We start from the raw sequence: 15,116 nt of genomic DNA on the forward strand, positions 1-15,116 counted from the left end.
GAACCTGGAGGGGTGGCTGAATGACTACCGGTAGTTGGGATAGGCAGACTGGAAGCAAAGCTGCCCTGAACCTGAACCAGCCAGGTGGAGTAGAATCATGATGGCATTTGCTCAATAGAGGCATCCTGCAGAACTCCTCCCATCCCCCAATGTAGCTGGCAAGGAGCCTTATAAACTTTCAGTGTGAACTGAAGACCTACTTATTCACCCAGCCTTTTGGTTGAATGCTGCACTTTGCAAACAGGTGTTTTAACTACCTATGTGTTCTTTCCTGCTTTGTCGTTTATTGACAGCTGGGCTGTATAACTTTATTGTTGTTGTTTTTTATTGGCACTGTATTCCACTTCAGGGATATTTTGCATGGGATAAGTTGATAAAAGAAAATATAGTTAAGCACCCAGGAGCTGAAGAGCCATTTTGAGTTCAGGCACAGCACGGATTGTAAATAGAACACAGGGCCAGCCCCCTGCATGGCTTCACTGGCAAACCTGGTCATGCCTCAGCAAGATTTTTAATGTTTCTAAATGGCACGATATCAAAAAGGAAAGTTGGTAAGGTTTACATAGTACAGGCCCATACCTTATCCTGAAACAAATGCCAACTGATGCACACATGTAAATTTTAAACATGTGTTCCTACACCTTTTCTTGTTAGAGGAAGAGTAGCTGGGGGAACCCAGGCAGAATAATGAGGGTAATAATAATAATAATAATAATAATAATAATAATAATAATAAGGTATTACACACAATTTGTTACCTGTATTTGCTGTGTTTTTGAAGAAAACACAACATTAAATACAAAATATTAAGACTTACATTAAACTCCTCCCGAAACAACTTTCCATCATCAGCTGCTCTTATCCGTATTTCATGTTCCAGATGTTCCACTGGAATAGGAAAATACTTTTTTGGGCCAGAAGGAGACCTTCTGAGAAGCATCTGTTGTTCTGCTGAATAAGATGCCAACATAATATATATTATTACATATTGTATGAATAATGACTGCAGTTCAAATGTTCATTTAGAATCCCCTGCTCACCAAAAGAAGAAGATGGTGGCTTTTTAAAAGGTAAAATGGCTAGTAATGCTAAGGAAGAATTTAATCTTCAACTCTGTGGTGTGTTCCCAAGATGATGATTTGGGAGGGGGTGGAGTTGGGGTGGGTGAAAGCTTCACCAATAGGAACTAGGGTGGGTAGGGAGACTGGGAAACTGGGGGCAGACAGTGGGCGGAATGGAAACACACCCAAGTCTAGTAATGTGTACAATACTGTGCAAATTTGACTTGAAACGGAGCAGGGGGGGGGGAACTCACTACGTTTCTAGCCAGCATACTCTTAATTAACAGTGAATATCAATGGACTACTTAGCTGAGAGATGTGCATTTAATCCTCTTAAAATGCAAAGCCCACCTTTTCTAAAATGGAAACACTTAGCATACCTTACACAACTAAAAAATAAAAAATAGAAATCCAACAGTAAACACAATGAACAAAAACACACAAAGGAGAGCTGATGAAAACACCAGCCTCACAATAACAACAGCAGGAAAAAGGACGGGACACAGTTGAAGGAGAAGTTTGTCAGTGGAAGCTGCTGGTTTGTTTGTGGTTTTATTTTATAATTTTAATGTACTGTATTTTTTGTCTATAAGTTGCCCCCATTTAAGCAAATGGGGGGAATGTATCTGTGTATAAGACACCCCCTATTTTTAAACATTTTTTAAAGGGAAGAAACCTAGTCTTATACACGGAAAAATATGGTAAATTGTGCTTGTTTTAATTATGTTGTGTAACCTGACCTCAGATCATTTGGTGCAGGGTGGGCTATAAGTTCTAAGAAGAAAGAAAGAAAGAAAATATCCCACGGCAGGAATTTTAGTACCAAAGCAAAAGGGGGGGAGAGTTCCTTGCTGGGATTGGAGGGGCTGAAACCGTTCTTAACCTGAGGTACCACTTTAGCTAATGGGGCCTCACGCTGCTGCTGTGCCGGCAGCGCATGATTTCTGTTCTCATCTTGAGGTGAAGTTCTTGACCCGGGGTACTACTTCTGGGTTAGCGGAGTCTGTAACTCAACGTCTTTGTAACCCAAGGTGTTTGCAACCCAAGGTACCACTGTACAGTGGTACCTCAAGTTACAAACGCCTCAGGTTACAAACGCTTCAGGTTACAAACTCCGCTAACCTGGAAGAGTTACCTCAAGTTGAGAACTTTGCCCCAGGATGAGAACGGAAATAGTGTGCCAGTGGAGTGAATTAAGTTCGCAACTAGAGGTACCACTGTATAAACTCCCACTGGAAGAATGGGGGTGGGGTGGGGGGAAAGCAGAGATTTTTTGCCAACTTCACGTTTTTCCTGTAGTCCCCCAAGCGATCTCATGTGTTTCAACGAGTCTCAAACCTTTCAGAGCAGATTCTCAGTGGGAACAGGCAGTTCCAGGGAAAAGGACAAAATAGCAACTTCCTCTTTCCACTCACAGGAGTGTCCTAGTTCTGCTCACCGAGTTTCTGGATCTAAGCCACTGAGAGTTAAACTACACAAATGTCACGTGTGGCTCCCTCTTGCTTTTCATTCACAGGGGAAGGGGTATTATTGGGGACACAGCATACCTGGAGTAAGGCTTGTCCCATCCTTTCTCAGCTGCAATGGACTACAATAGCATATTTTATTTTATTTTATTTAAAAACTAATCCTTGAAATTTTGTGAGCAAGGGGGCACACTATGGGGGTTGGGGTGTTATATCTAGAAAGCAAAATACTTGCCTAACCAACACTCTATAATTCCAGTTACAAACTGTTGTTTGACATCAAGAGAATGTTTCTCACAGCACAATCCTATGCACATCAACACAGAAGCAAGTCCTGTTAAGTTTGGTAGGACCTTGGTCACATTCACGCCATACATTGAAAACACATGACTTCCCCCAAATAATCTTGGGAGCTGTAGTTTGTTAAGGATGCTGGGAATTGTAGGTCTCCGAGGGGCTAAACTAAAGTTCCCAGGATTCTTTGGGGAAAGCCAAGTGATTTAAAGGGTGTGACCTTACTGCAGGTAAGTGTGTATAGGATTGCAGTCTGAAGTGCCCTGAACACTTGAAATGCAGTATCTAATTGCTAGGTATTAGCAACATCACACTGGTTATGATCTAGGACAGAGATAAAGATGCTTAAGAACCACTACTTTTAAACCAAAGTATTATTCAATAGCTGCAACTTTCTGCAAGTCCAATTCATGGCACTGTTTCAAGGCTTTTTATATATATACATGAAATAAAAACATGTCCAGTTCACTCAGCTGGGTTCGACAGTGATTTCTGTCTCCTTCACAAATGAATAGGTATGATACACATGTTTTCAAACTACTGTTTTTCACATTTGCAAAACATTCTTGTGTAATTACCGGTATTTATTTAAAATATTTATATACCCTGATTTTAGGACAAGGTATGCTTAAGATCTCTTGGTTCTATACCTAACATTTATAATATATAAAAAGTGGCCCACATCTAACTAGACTTTAAATATAAATATATTCAATTTCCAGTCTTTGTGTTGGATCATACACTCTGTTATGGATACAAACTTGTTAGCAGCATATTACTACAAAAGTGAAAGTTGCTTTAAAAAGTAAATAAAGTTTTCCAATTAAAAAAAACAACCCTAAGAGTAACAAACATTTCAGTAACCAAACATTTACATCCAGCATTATATTTACCACTTTAAAAAAACTAAGATTTTCAATATTAAATAAATCAAACTTATATTTTACCTTGCTCTTCTAAGATTCCATTCGGTATTTTTTTATCACTTGAAGTCACCACTGCTTTTCTGTGTTTCCTGAACCTTAATAATTATAATAAGATATATTTAGGGGGATGGTGCAGATCTGTTGTGAATAAATAAGTTACCTGTTTACATATAATACTGCTGCTTGTCTCACAAACCATGTAATTCTGGAAAAGCTCTTTCTTATCATCTTTCGTTTGTAAAAGCTTCAGATGGTGGAGAGAGAGAAACAGTGTGTGTAACATCTTCCGCTGCCCTCACTAATGTGGGTGAGTGCAGCCAGCACAGCTGCACGCAACACACTTTCATTTCCTCATTAGATCACATGGAAACAAGACAGAACTAGTTCCAAGCTAACCGTCTGGTGTCTGCTTACCTGAAGAAATAGCCAGCTAAAAGGATCAAAATTATAAACACCAGAATCAGGATCAGCATTGAAGTCAACAGATGTGGCGGTGGACTGTTTTCTTTTGGAGGGCCTAGGAGTTTAAAAAGAGAAGCATGAAGTGGAAAAACAACGAATTGCTTAATCTCTAGCAGATAAAATCGCGCACACACAGTTCCTACTTAACAAATTACTTAACATGAATTAGCCACATAGCATTTTGAGCAAATTATAATCTCTTTTGAAGTTCTTGGCTAGAAATGAGAATCCTGACAGCAACAATTCCCTTGTCACTTGCATTTTCAAAATAGTTTTGCCATACAGCTATTTGCTTCTTTGCTGTCAGACAAGAGCATCAAACAATAAATGGCCTTCATGTACTCTTCTGAGCTTTGTGGAATATTTGACCACCAGGAACAGGTGGGTGCCAACTGATTTTCATCCTAAGCTTAAAAGGGCAGTAAGTTTTCCCCACTCACAAACAACCACCAGTTCTTACTTCCTTGTCAACAATCTCTGCTAAAGTGCTACACTGAATCTGGAACTTTGTGCTACCAGGAATTAAATACATATTTGTAGGAAGGTACCATGGAATAGGGACGCGGGTGGCGCTGTGGGTTAAACCACAGAGCCTAGGGCTTGCCAATCAGAAGGTCGGCAGTTTGAATCCCCGCGACGGGGTGAGCTCGGGGATGAACATAAAAACGGGGTGAACATAACACACACACACACACACAATAAAATACATGAATTTTCACTACTATGTACTACTATGATTTTTTTACTTTGAAAGTATGTGTTTTTGAAATGATGGACAGCAGAATCAATGTCTTGTAAGGTCACCCACATTTTTCATAAAATTTATTTTCCTATGTTCAAATAGCCATCCAGTGAAGGCACGCTAGAAGGGCAACAGGGACCACCTTACCAACACTGGCAGTGTGAATGTAACATATAATAGGTAGATACTGAAGGTGACTCCTAGCTGTGTACCGAATCCAAACAGTGATACTTCTTCTTCATCATCATCATCAGAGTCCTGTGTTATCACAACAACTTTCACTTTGTTATGGCTGTTCTTTGCAGCATGTCATGTGTGTAACAGAACATGCACACTTCTAATTTTTCAGGCGATGTTGTTGTTTTCTCTTGAAGATTTTACTAAATCTTTGTAAGTTCACAATATTTGCTTTCCTGTTTTGGGCTTCATAATTCTACAAGGAAAAAATGTCCCATCACATGTAAGGAATGTCCCTGCTTAGGGATCCATCCATCCATCCACCACACCTTCTCCAGCATACAACTCTAAATTGCCAGAGGATCATGGAGGGCATTCTACTCTATATAACCAGTTTTCTGTTTTCCATCTTTCAACATTCTGCAGCTACTAAGAATGCACAGTTCACCCTGGGCTGGTTTGTCTTTTTAAACGGGGGTAGTGTGTACTTCTTCAAACCTTGAAAATGATACTGTAATATTTAATAGATCTCTTTTTGGCATTGGCAGGGTAAAGAGAAGAACATTTTCCATAAAGTATTTGGAACACATAACTTTTTGTCCTTATGAACTTATAGATGGCGTTGAATAAAAACATTTGGGCAGGACCTTCCAGTTATTATCTAGTTGCAGTCTTGTAACATCCCTGAAAAGGTTAGTCAGTATTATCCACATACAACGGATGGGAGGACTGAGGCTTAGAGCAGCTTGCCTAAAGCCACCTACTAAGTTCAAGGCAGAGAAAAGATTCAAACCAGGAAATTCATGATTTGCAACCTCGTCTCTTAGACACACCACTGGAAATAATATGCACAAGAGCAGAATTTTCAAAAATCCACACTGGGGAAAGCTACTTAGCGATTTTCTGATTTCCATATGCATACAAACTTGTAATACTCTTATGAAAGTGAATTATCTTTGCCCTTTAAATGCACAGAAGCATATAAATGCAACCTGAATAATCATGATTTAACAATTCTTATAATATACTCAGCAGTTATACTAAAAGCAAACACAAGCAACAAACTACAGATCTATTTGCTGCAGTCCTTTTCATTGCAACAAATATTCAACCACAGCAGTACAGACCTAAAATAGAGTATGGCAATTTGTTAAACATGTGACACCCAGTGGGCTATGTGGTTTGAAAGGTTTGGAGAGCTGTTGCATCAGTAATTTAGGCTCCACGTTATGAGAAGCTTTAGTTATAGTCTGGATAATCAGATCCAGCCCATCTTTGTAAATAACTTTCCTTTTCAATATGCCAATATCACCTCTTATTAGATGCCACTCACTCTGTTCCTACTTGAAATGCATTAAATAAAACAGAGATTTTTTTCCCCTCCATCTTCTCCCTGTATAAAATTTTATAAACAGGAAAAGCTTCAGAAGAAGATGAATGACCAGGAAGGAGCAAGGGGCATCCATTACCCCCTCCCTGAGAGCCTGCACATTCACACTTAACCATGGTTTGGGCTCGGTGTGATACGCAAACCAGGGCACTGTCAAAGAGCTGAGAGGAAAGGAAAAGATCCTGTGGCCAAGGAATAAGTAAGCCTAGGAGTGTCTCTTCTAAGCACCCTTGCCCTCTAACCCCTAGATTATGGAATATTGCTTTGCTTGTTTAAGGAGGCATCAGCAACCATGACACCGAACTCCACCATCACTGAAGTCCTTTCTGAATGCCTAGCAACCAACTCTAATAAACCAACAATACTAAAAGGGGGCAAGGAAAGTCCATGTTCTAGAAAGCTTTGTACCTATTGTTGCTTGACGTAAAAGAGAAAGGTAACATGGGCTCTTCTCCACCTGGCCAGCGCAAGACTCAATGTGCATGCATACACCACCTCTGCTAGACAGGCAGCTAAATGCTTAATTTCATAGTAATACAAGCTATGACGTTACTGAATGTACAATTCTGGTTTTGAAAAAATAAGCTTTCAAAATGTTTCCACAGACCCTGAAGCAGCTGTCACTGGGATTGTGTTGATAGCCAGCTTAGCGTTGCTGTGCCATAGGATCTCTGCTTTCAGGCCCCACAACAAAAATCCTGAGGGTTGTCAAATGAGGGGGGGGGGGACTGGCAGAAAGTATGGCAGTTTCCAAGGCATGACTTTGCTGTTTTACGGGTTCTGCACAGGTGGTCTTAGGTGCTTGATTCTTACCAGGGGGTAAACTCCAGCAGGTACTCTCTAACTCAGGATGTGAAATTTTGCAAGAAGTAATATGTTCAAAATCTAGTACATTAAAGCAAATACATTCTCCCACTTCTGAGCAGGCTTTGTGGCAATAAGGTAGCATTCATCAAAGCTGATAACTGCCTGGGTGGATTAGGCTAAGCTCTTCTTTCTAGTTCCTGTTTCAACAACAGACAGTCATATGCCTCTGGAAGCTGACAAACAAGGCATGAAGGCGAAGCCACCCATTTACGGCATTATGAGGAAAGGGGGAAGTTCTATATTGATGCTCATATTTTTAGAAACCTCTATTGCATCTCCCCACCCCCAGCAATCTTTATTTTCCTCTATGACACCATTACACATGTTTGTGGCCTGTGCGCCTCTTAATACTATCAATTTGTACTGTCTACTGTTTGCTGTTTTTGCAAATAAGATAAGCTATTTTTGTTTAACACCCCGCCATCCCACACACAACCAATGTATCGCCAAAAACAACTTACACGTGCCTCACCTTGGCTGCATACACAACAAGCATTTGAAGCACATTTAGACAACATGACTTCCCCCCAAGGAATCTTGGGAAACTGTAGTTCACCATTCACAGAGCTACAGTTCCCAGCACCTTTGGCAAACTACAATTTCCTGGATTCTGTGAGGGAAGTTAAGTGCTTTAATGGATGGTGTATGAGCATCTTCTGTCAGAACAGCTGCTACACTGTTTATTTAAGCTACTGTAGAACAGGTGACATACCTGCTTCCCCTGGGCATTTATGTGGCTTTTGTCCAAAGTCCTTAGAGCAATCGGCATACTTGCTGAGCAAGAAAATGCTTCAAGTAATTCATTAAGAATTGCATTCAACAATACTCAGCGTGCAAGTGTCCCAAAGGGGACATGGAGGTAAAGGAACTTAGTGAGAGAAGAAACAGGAGAAGGAAATGTGCCACATTATTGCTGCTGATAAGAGAGGTAGGTAAAGGTAAAGGACCCCTGGATGGTTAAGTCCAGTCAAAGGCGACCTTGGGTTGCGGTGCTCATCTCGCTTTTCAGGCCAAGGGAGCTGGCGCTGGTCCACAGACAGCTTTCTAGGGTCATGTGGCCAGCATGACTAAACCAATACTGGCGCACGGAGGTTTGTTATGAGAGCCAGAACACACAGAAACACTATTTACCTTCCCACCGCAGCGGTACCTATTTATCTACTCGCACTGGTATGTTTTCGAACTGCTAGGCTGGCAGAAACTGAGACAGCAGCAGGAGCTCACCCTGTCACAGGGATTCGAACTGCCAACCTTCCTATCAGCAAGCCCAAGAGGCTTTACCTGCTAAGATAACTGCCTGAGAACACACATACACAGAAGGAGGAAGGGGGACAGAGGAAAGAGAGAATATGCAATATGACTGGGGGCTAAGCAGGCCAAGTTGCTCCTTGCTTTTTCAAAAACAAAAAACCCTCACCGGTCAAGCACAATTCACTTCCCTTTCCCCAGAGCTCCAGTCAGCACCAGTATGTTGAAAAGCAATATATCCTGAGGTGAGAACCCCACATCAACTTTCTATTGGCAGGCCACTTGTTCCAGCGGAGAGGATCCTGTGGTGTTGCTGACTCCACACTTCCATCAGTGCTAGTCCGCATGGGCTGTGGACAGGGATAGTGGGAGGTGCTATTCAGCAATATCTGGAGGGCCACAGGTTCCCCTTCCCATATCTGTTCTTTCAGTGCTTCCTGGATGTTCCTCCCCTCCCCCCCCCAAAAAAAAGCTTCCTAGGTTTTTTTATATATATAAAAAACACTTTGTAAGGATAGTAGCTACAAACTTGTTTGCATGAATAAATATGAAATACTGTCGCTACCTTGTATTTTTTTATTCAGAAAACATTAAAGTTAGAATCATCATAGAACTGTAGTTGGAAGGGACCACGAAGGCGATTTAGTCCAACCCCCTGCAATGCAGGAATATTTTGCCCAACGTAGAACTCGAACCCACAACCCTCTACCAACTGAGCTATTTAAGTGTATGGGGTAAGCAGGAAAGGATGCAATCTAGCAAAATCTATCAGTGTCCAAATTCTGTTCAATTTTAGCCATTAATTAATTTTATTTCATAGGGCCTCTGCGGCCAACCCTGTTAAGATTTTACCCAGGGTAACTTAAAAATGGAAAGCGTAATGCTGGTGGTCAACAAAAGAGGTTTAAAGACTGTCTCAAGGCAAATCTTTAAAAATGTAGTATAAACACTGACAACTGGGAAACAGTGGCCTGTGAGTGCTCCAGTTGGAGAACAGCCTTTACCAAAGGTGTCATGGGCTTTGAAGAAACTCGATCTCAGGACGCAAGGGAGAAATGTGCTAAGAGGAAGGCACGCTTGGCAAACCCACACCATGATCAACTCCCGCCTGGAAACCAACTGGAAACCAATGTCCCCACTGTGGGAGGATGTGTGGATCCAGAATTGGCCTCCACAGTCATTTACGGACCCTTTGTTAAAATTGTGTTTATAGAAGACAATCTTATTCGGCTACGAGTGATTGCCAAAGAAGAAGACTGGCCTAGCCCACATCATCACATCCAGTCTTCTCTATCAAGAGAATGCATAATGTGGAAGCAGCTTCTACACTTTGGTGAAAGAGGATAGGCTGTGCAAGCAAATGTAAACTCAACAAATAAACCCAACCAGTTGCATTATCATGCTTTAGCGTCTTCATCAGTATACGATAGCAATTTTCCAGTTTGCTTGTTAGAATTCTTTCTCATCCTGAAACTACAATCCACTTCCATAGCTATAAATAAGCCAAACTGATCAGAAAGGGAAATGGCTGCATTCTTCTGGGAAACTGAGCATTATACATTCAGGTCTGATGGCAACTTCGGCAGCAGATACCAAAGTTTAAAAACAAAACCAGGGGTACGTTGTTCTGAACTGCAGGCCCAACAGAGAACTTGTGGGAATGGTTGAGTTTGGCAGGGATACCAAAGAAGGATTTCAAAAACACCCGAGTGATCAGTTCTTGTGCTTTATTAAAGAAAGGTATAGACTTAAGCAAATCAGCCTGCCGGATTTCCCAGCCTTTACAGATGCAGGACCGACAGACACTGCAGCACGGAGATGGCTTGTCCACGCCCAAGCAACCATTCACACATTCTTCATACACAAAGCAGTATACGTCACTTTGGCCAGGCCTTTGCATCACCTCACATGACCAGTTGATGGCAAATACCCAAATCTTACCAACAGATCCCCTTACTGGGCTCAGCACCCCAGGCCCACAGGTAAGGACAACGTCAAAGCAAGCCAATTTTAAGTCAACTGCTACTGCTTTATGTATTAATGAAGTTAACTGGAAAGCTTTAAAACCATCAAGGCTTTTGTGGCAGTAAAAGCAGCTCAATCCCTGTTCTTTAGAGTTACCAAAGAACTACTGGCAGCCCTTAATGTAGCTTCTTATCTAGAATCATAGAAAAGCTTCAGAGAAGTTTCCAAAGTAGAGCAACAGAACAAAATATTTGTCAATGGCAAATAGTCAGTCAATTACTCACACATATTACAGATAATGTTCAGCATATATTAGTCATATATTAGTTGAGAAGAATGCAAGCCTGATCCTGATCCCACATTGATTTCATAAGATATGTGACATGGTGCTATAAATGTTAAAGCAGGAAGCATGAAAAACCATCTGAAACCAAAGGAAAGACGATTTATATGAACAAGGTACTGACCCAGACTGACCCCCAAAATTCAGTGTTTCTTACTTGTTGTTGTATCATTAAGTGATGCAGTCCCGTTGCCACGCAACGCTTCGCTGTGCAGAAAACTAATGGAAATTAGCAAGATTGAACAGGAGTATTCCATCATGGACCTGTTAAGCAAACACAGAGAAAAATATAAAACCCATACTAACATACTCAGGTCATATGTTCATATTATCACAAAGGAGGTTTGAATTTATTTATTTTTAGAGAATGACTTTTGTAAGGGAATATTATTAATCTGTTGTGTCCAAAGTCTTACAAATATTTGTGAGACCACCACTCTAGTCCCCAAAGTCTTATTCTATACCACAAATCTTCCAAGGTTGGAAAATTAAGGGATTTGAAAAACACCAAGAATATAAACTTGCTACTCCAAAAAAAGCCCCAGGTATTGCACGGAAACTGCAACAGAGGACATGCCCCACTCGCCCTTCCTCTTTTCATCTGGGATATGCAAAGTGGGGGTTTCTGCCTCTTCCTCAGCATTTGGCCTTCAGTGTCTCACCAGGGGAAAGGTGCACAAGTTCTCATGTTGCAAATTACATGGAAGTACAAAAAGAGGAAATGCGAGTCACTCACATTTCCTCTGTCGCTGCCTGTTTGCACATCCAAAAGCTGGCAGAGATTACAAGCTGTTGAAGAAGAAATCTGACACAAATTCTAGCGAGTATAAAACTGAACAACATATGCAGAAAATTCCTAGGTTGCGTGATGATCATTTTGTAACAATCTGCTGCTGTTCCAGTCTACTTTTCTTGCAGGCAACTTAGTTTCTTATATGCTGAGTTGCTGGATTGTTGTTGTTTTTCCACAAGTAAGCATTGAAAACATGCAGTCGGAACTGGTACGCTTGAAGCTTCTACAACACCAACTTCACTAATACAGTGGTACCTCAGGTTACAGATGTTTCAGGTTACAGACGCTTCTACAGACTCCGCTAACCCAGAAATAGTACCTCAGGTTAAGAACTTTGCTTCAGGATGAGAACAGAAATTGCACGTCGTCGGCAGCGGGAGGCCCCTTTAGCTAAAGTGGTACCTCAGGTTAAGAACAGTTTCAGGTTAAGAATGGACCTGCAGAACGAATTAAGTTCTTAACCTGAGGTACCACTGTACATAAAATAATTTAAATATATCTCGTAATCATACCCTTGCAAAGGACATGACTAGATATTATAACACAGGCTGTAGGTCTATTTTGCCTCTTAAAAACCCACACGCTGCAGGCTCAATTCAGTCTACCGGGGGGGGGGGAGAGATCCCACTCAATTTAACAAATCTCTTTTCCCTTCCCTTCCTTTCTCCATGCTCACAGGCACATCACGGGAGTTCTCCACATTCCTCCCATATCCTCATCTGTCCCTCTTCCTGCTCAATCAAATAATGCAAGGCTGACCTATAGGAAGGGCTCGACAGTAATTTGGGAGACGTGCTATGCAGAACTGCCTTGGGCATTGTCCTGGAACACCAACTGATGCAGCAGCTAGACTGGTGATGGTGGGAGGCAGTGGGAGGCAGTAGGAAGTCACACCTTGGCTAAAACATATACACCAGCTGCCTATATGTTACTGCACAAGGTTTGTGTACCAATATACAAAGCCTTGAACAACTAACTAAAATAAGAATATTCTGGCTGCTTCTCATTCTCTGTAATGAGTTCACAGAGTGCCCCAACGTACACACTGGACCAAACCCATTATATTTTTTAAAAATATTTTGCTTCTTAGTAAAGGTTTACATTATGAACCAGGCAAAACTAGTTGTCAATCTGCCCCTCCCTCGTTATAGCATGTAAATATACCAGCATGAAGAGAAATCCTGACGGCAGTATAACAGAACTTGTGCAGGAGGCAACCTTTAAAAGTACACAGGGCTTTAAAATATAATTTATCACAAATTACTGCTTCTAATATGAGATGACAAAGTCTGGAAACAGCTTTTTGAAGGGCACGAGTGGATAGCGAAGGGTCAAGGACCGCAATTCAGTAATACCAATTGTATCACCAGACTTTCCTAAAGCACTATACTGTACAAAACATTTTTTTAAGCCTCAGGCAGCCTATATCCACTTCAGTAGTCACTGACAATATCAGTAACTGAAGGATGAAATACAATCCAAGAATTGACTGAATTCCTAGCTGGTCTTTTTAAAGTCACATTATTACAAACGAAGAACTGAACACCTAAATTCGGCACACCAAATACAATTCTATTGACACAGACAGATCTTCCAGATGGTATCCCTGTTCACCAAGTAGTGAAGTTATAATTGACAGGAATGAATAATAGAGAATTTTTGCACCAGTTCAGTAGTAGTGAGAATGATTACTACCAGGACTAAAAGAAAATAGATTTTAGATTATTCACATACTAACAGGTCACCTGGACCCTAAACTCTTGTTAATCTTAATTATGGTTTGCTCAAAAATTCCAAGTTCATAAACTATGGTCTAAAGTAAAAAAAAAAAAAGATTTGTTAAAGCAAGCTAAGATTAACCATGTTTTTTGTCCATATCTGAATATTGTGACATTGTGTAAGTAATTTAAAATTCAAATGAAAGTTTCCCAGCTCCTCCTTATAAATCCTGCAGGGTAGGGGGAGTCAAGGCTTCTGCGGTAGATCCAAATTATTATTATTATTATTTATTAGGCCAGTATTAGGTCAGTATGACCTGTTCAGATGGGCCAGGAAACAAATGCAACAAATGAATCAATGAATAAGTAAGTTAGTAGTCACACTTCATTTTTTATTAATCACATGTATCAAAAGCTGCTTCCTGCTATTGGTTCTACATCATCCAATGCCCAAGCTGACTATTCCAATGACACACAAATAAATCACAGCTTTTGAAACCATGTGGCGGACAATTATATCCATTAGGAAAAATATATAGCCAGCTTGAAACTAGAGGTTTGTCAATTTTTTGTAGGTTTATTTGTAGAATTTCCATTGCTTAGTTGCAAAACCAGAATACAGTCTTTCTGAAAAAAAAAATATGAAAGGAATAGCGTGAGCTTAAAGAAGGATGTAAAACATGTTTTAATGGTAAAATTATGCCTGTTCCTGGGCTGGGATAGCATTTCTCAGGAATAAGGTGCCACTATATTTTTGTACAGCTTGTTGTTGTTTAGTCGTTTAGTCGTGTCCGACTCTTCGTGACCCCATGGACCAGAGCACGCCAGGCACTCCTGTCTTGCACTGCCTCCCGCAGTTTGGTCAAACTCATGTTCGTAGCTTCGAGAACACTGTCCAACCATCTCGTCCTCTGTCGTCCTCTTCTCCTAGTGCCCTCCATCTTTCCCAACATCAAGGTCTTTTCCAAGGATTCTTCTCTTCTCATGAGGTGGCCAAAGTATTGGAGCCTCAGCTTCACGATCTGTCCTTCCAGTGAGCACTCAGGGCTGATTTCCTTAAGAATGGATAGGTTTGATCTTCTTGCAGTCCATGGGACTCTCAAGAGTCTCCTCCAGCACCATAATTCAAAAGCATCAATTTTGTACAGCAGATGGGGCTATATAGCAAGAGACCTGAGCCACGTCAAATGCCAGTTTTCTGCTTTTCCTGCACTTTCTGAAACACAAGAAACTCTATCCATGTCACATCCCCAAAACTTTTTTTAAAAAATAAATGTAGCATTGTGTGAAACAGGTGAAGAAACTAACTGAATATTTCTAACACAGACAAGTGTGGCAATAGTTAAATACATACAGCATGCATACGAGCACTTCTTTTGTTATAGAGAACTACCATGACCTTTTACAGCAGCAGTGGGGATCCTTTTACAGCCCAAGGGCCACATTCCAGTGGCGGGAAGGGCCAGAAGTGGATGGAACAATGAATGCAAGTTTTTCCTTTGGACAGTAGGCTAGCTTCTACCCACACACACACCCCTCTTTCTCAATCTTCATCTCAGCAAGCAAGAGACATCATCTGAGCTCAAGGACACATCACTGCCAGGCAAAAAAAAAAATACTGAAGGAAGAAGGGAAACAGGTCAAGTGAGGAGTGTAGCCTGAGG

The 15,116-nt window shown here is 41.0% G+C and overlaps 1 protein-coding gene across 7 annotated transcripts in view; it reads right to left on the reverse strand.

Moving 5' to 3' along the window:
• Positions 1-15,116, reverse strand: part of PTPRE (protein tyrosine phosphatase receptor type E) — a 100,018-nt gene that overhangs the window by 26,942 nt on the left and 57,960 nt on the right. For 3 of the 7 annotated variants that reach the window (XM_060274827.2, XM_060274825.2, XM_088670428.1), the window contains exons 2-5: positions 11,099-11,205; positions 4,162-4,264; positions 3,769-3,842; positions 818-951 (exon numbers count right to left, since the gene is read on the reverse strand). In XM_060274827.2, the coding sequence (XP_060130810.1) occupies positions 818-951; positions 3,769-3,842; positions 4,162-4,264; positions 11,099-11,205 (418 nt within the window). Of the gene's footprint in view, positions 1-817; positions 952-3,768; positions 3,843-3,943; positions 4,104-4,161; positions 4,265-11,098; positions 11,206-15,116 lie in introns of those variants that run through there. The other 4 variants (XM_088670427.1, XM_060274826.2, XM_035137337.3 and 1 more) reach the window with 3 other exon arrangements.

The sequence above is a fragment of the Zootoca vivipara genome, chromosome 5 (assembly GCF_965207765.1).
Source record: "Zootoca vivipara chromosome 5, rZooViv2.hap1.1, whole genome shotgun sequence".
NCBI classification, from domain to species: Eukaryota; Metazoa; Chordata; class Lepidosauria; order Squamata; family Lacertidae; genus Zootoca; species Zootoca vivipara.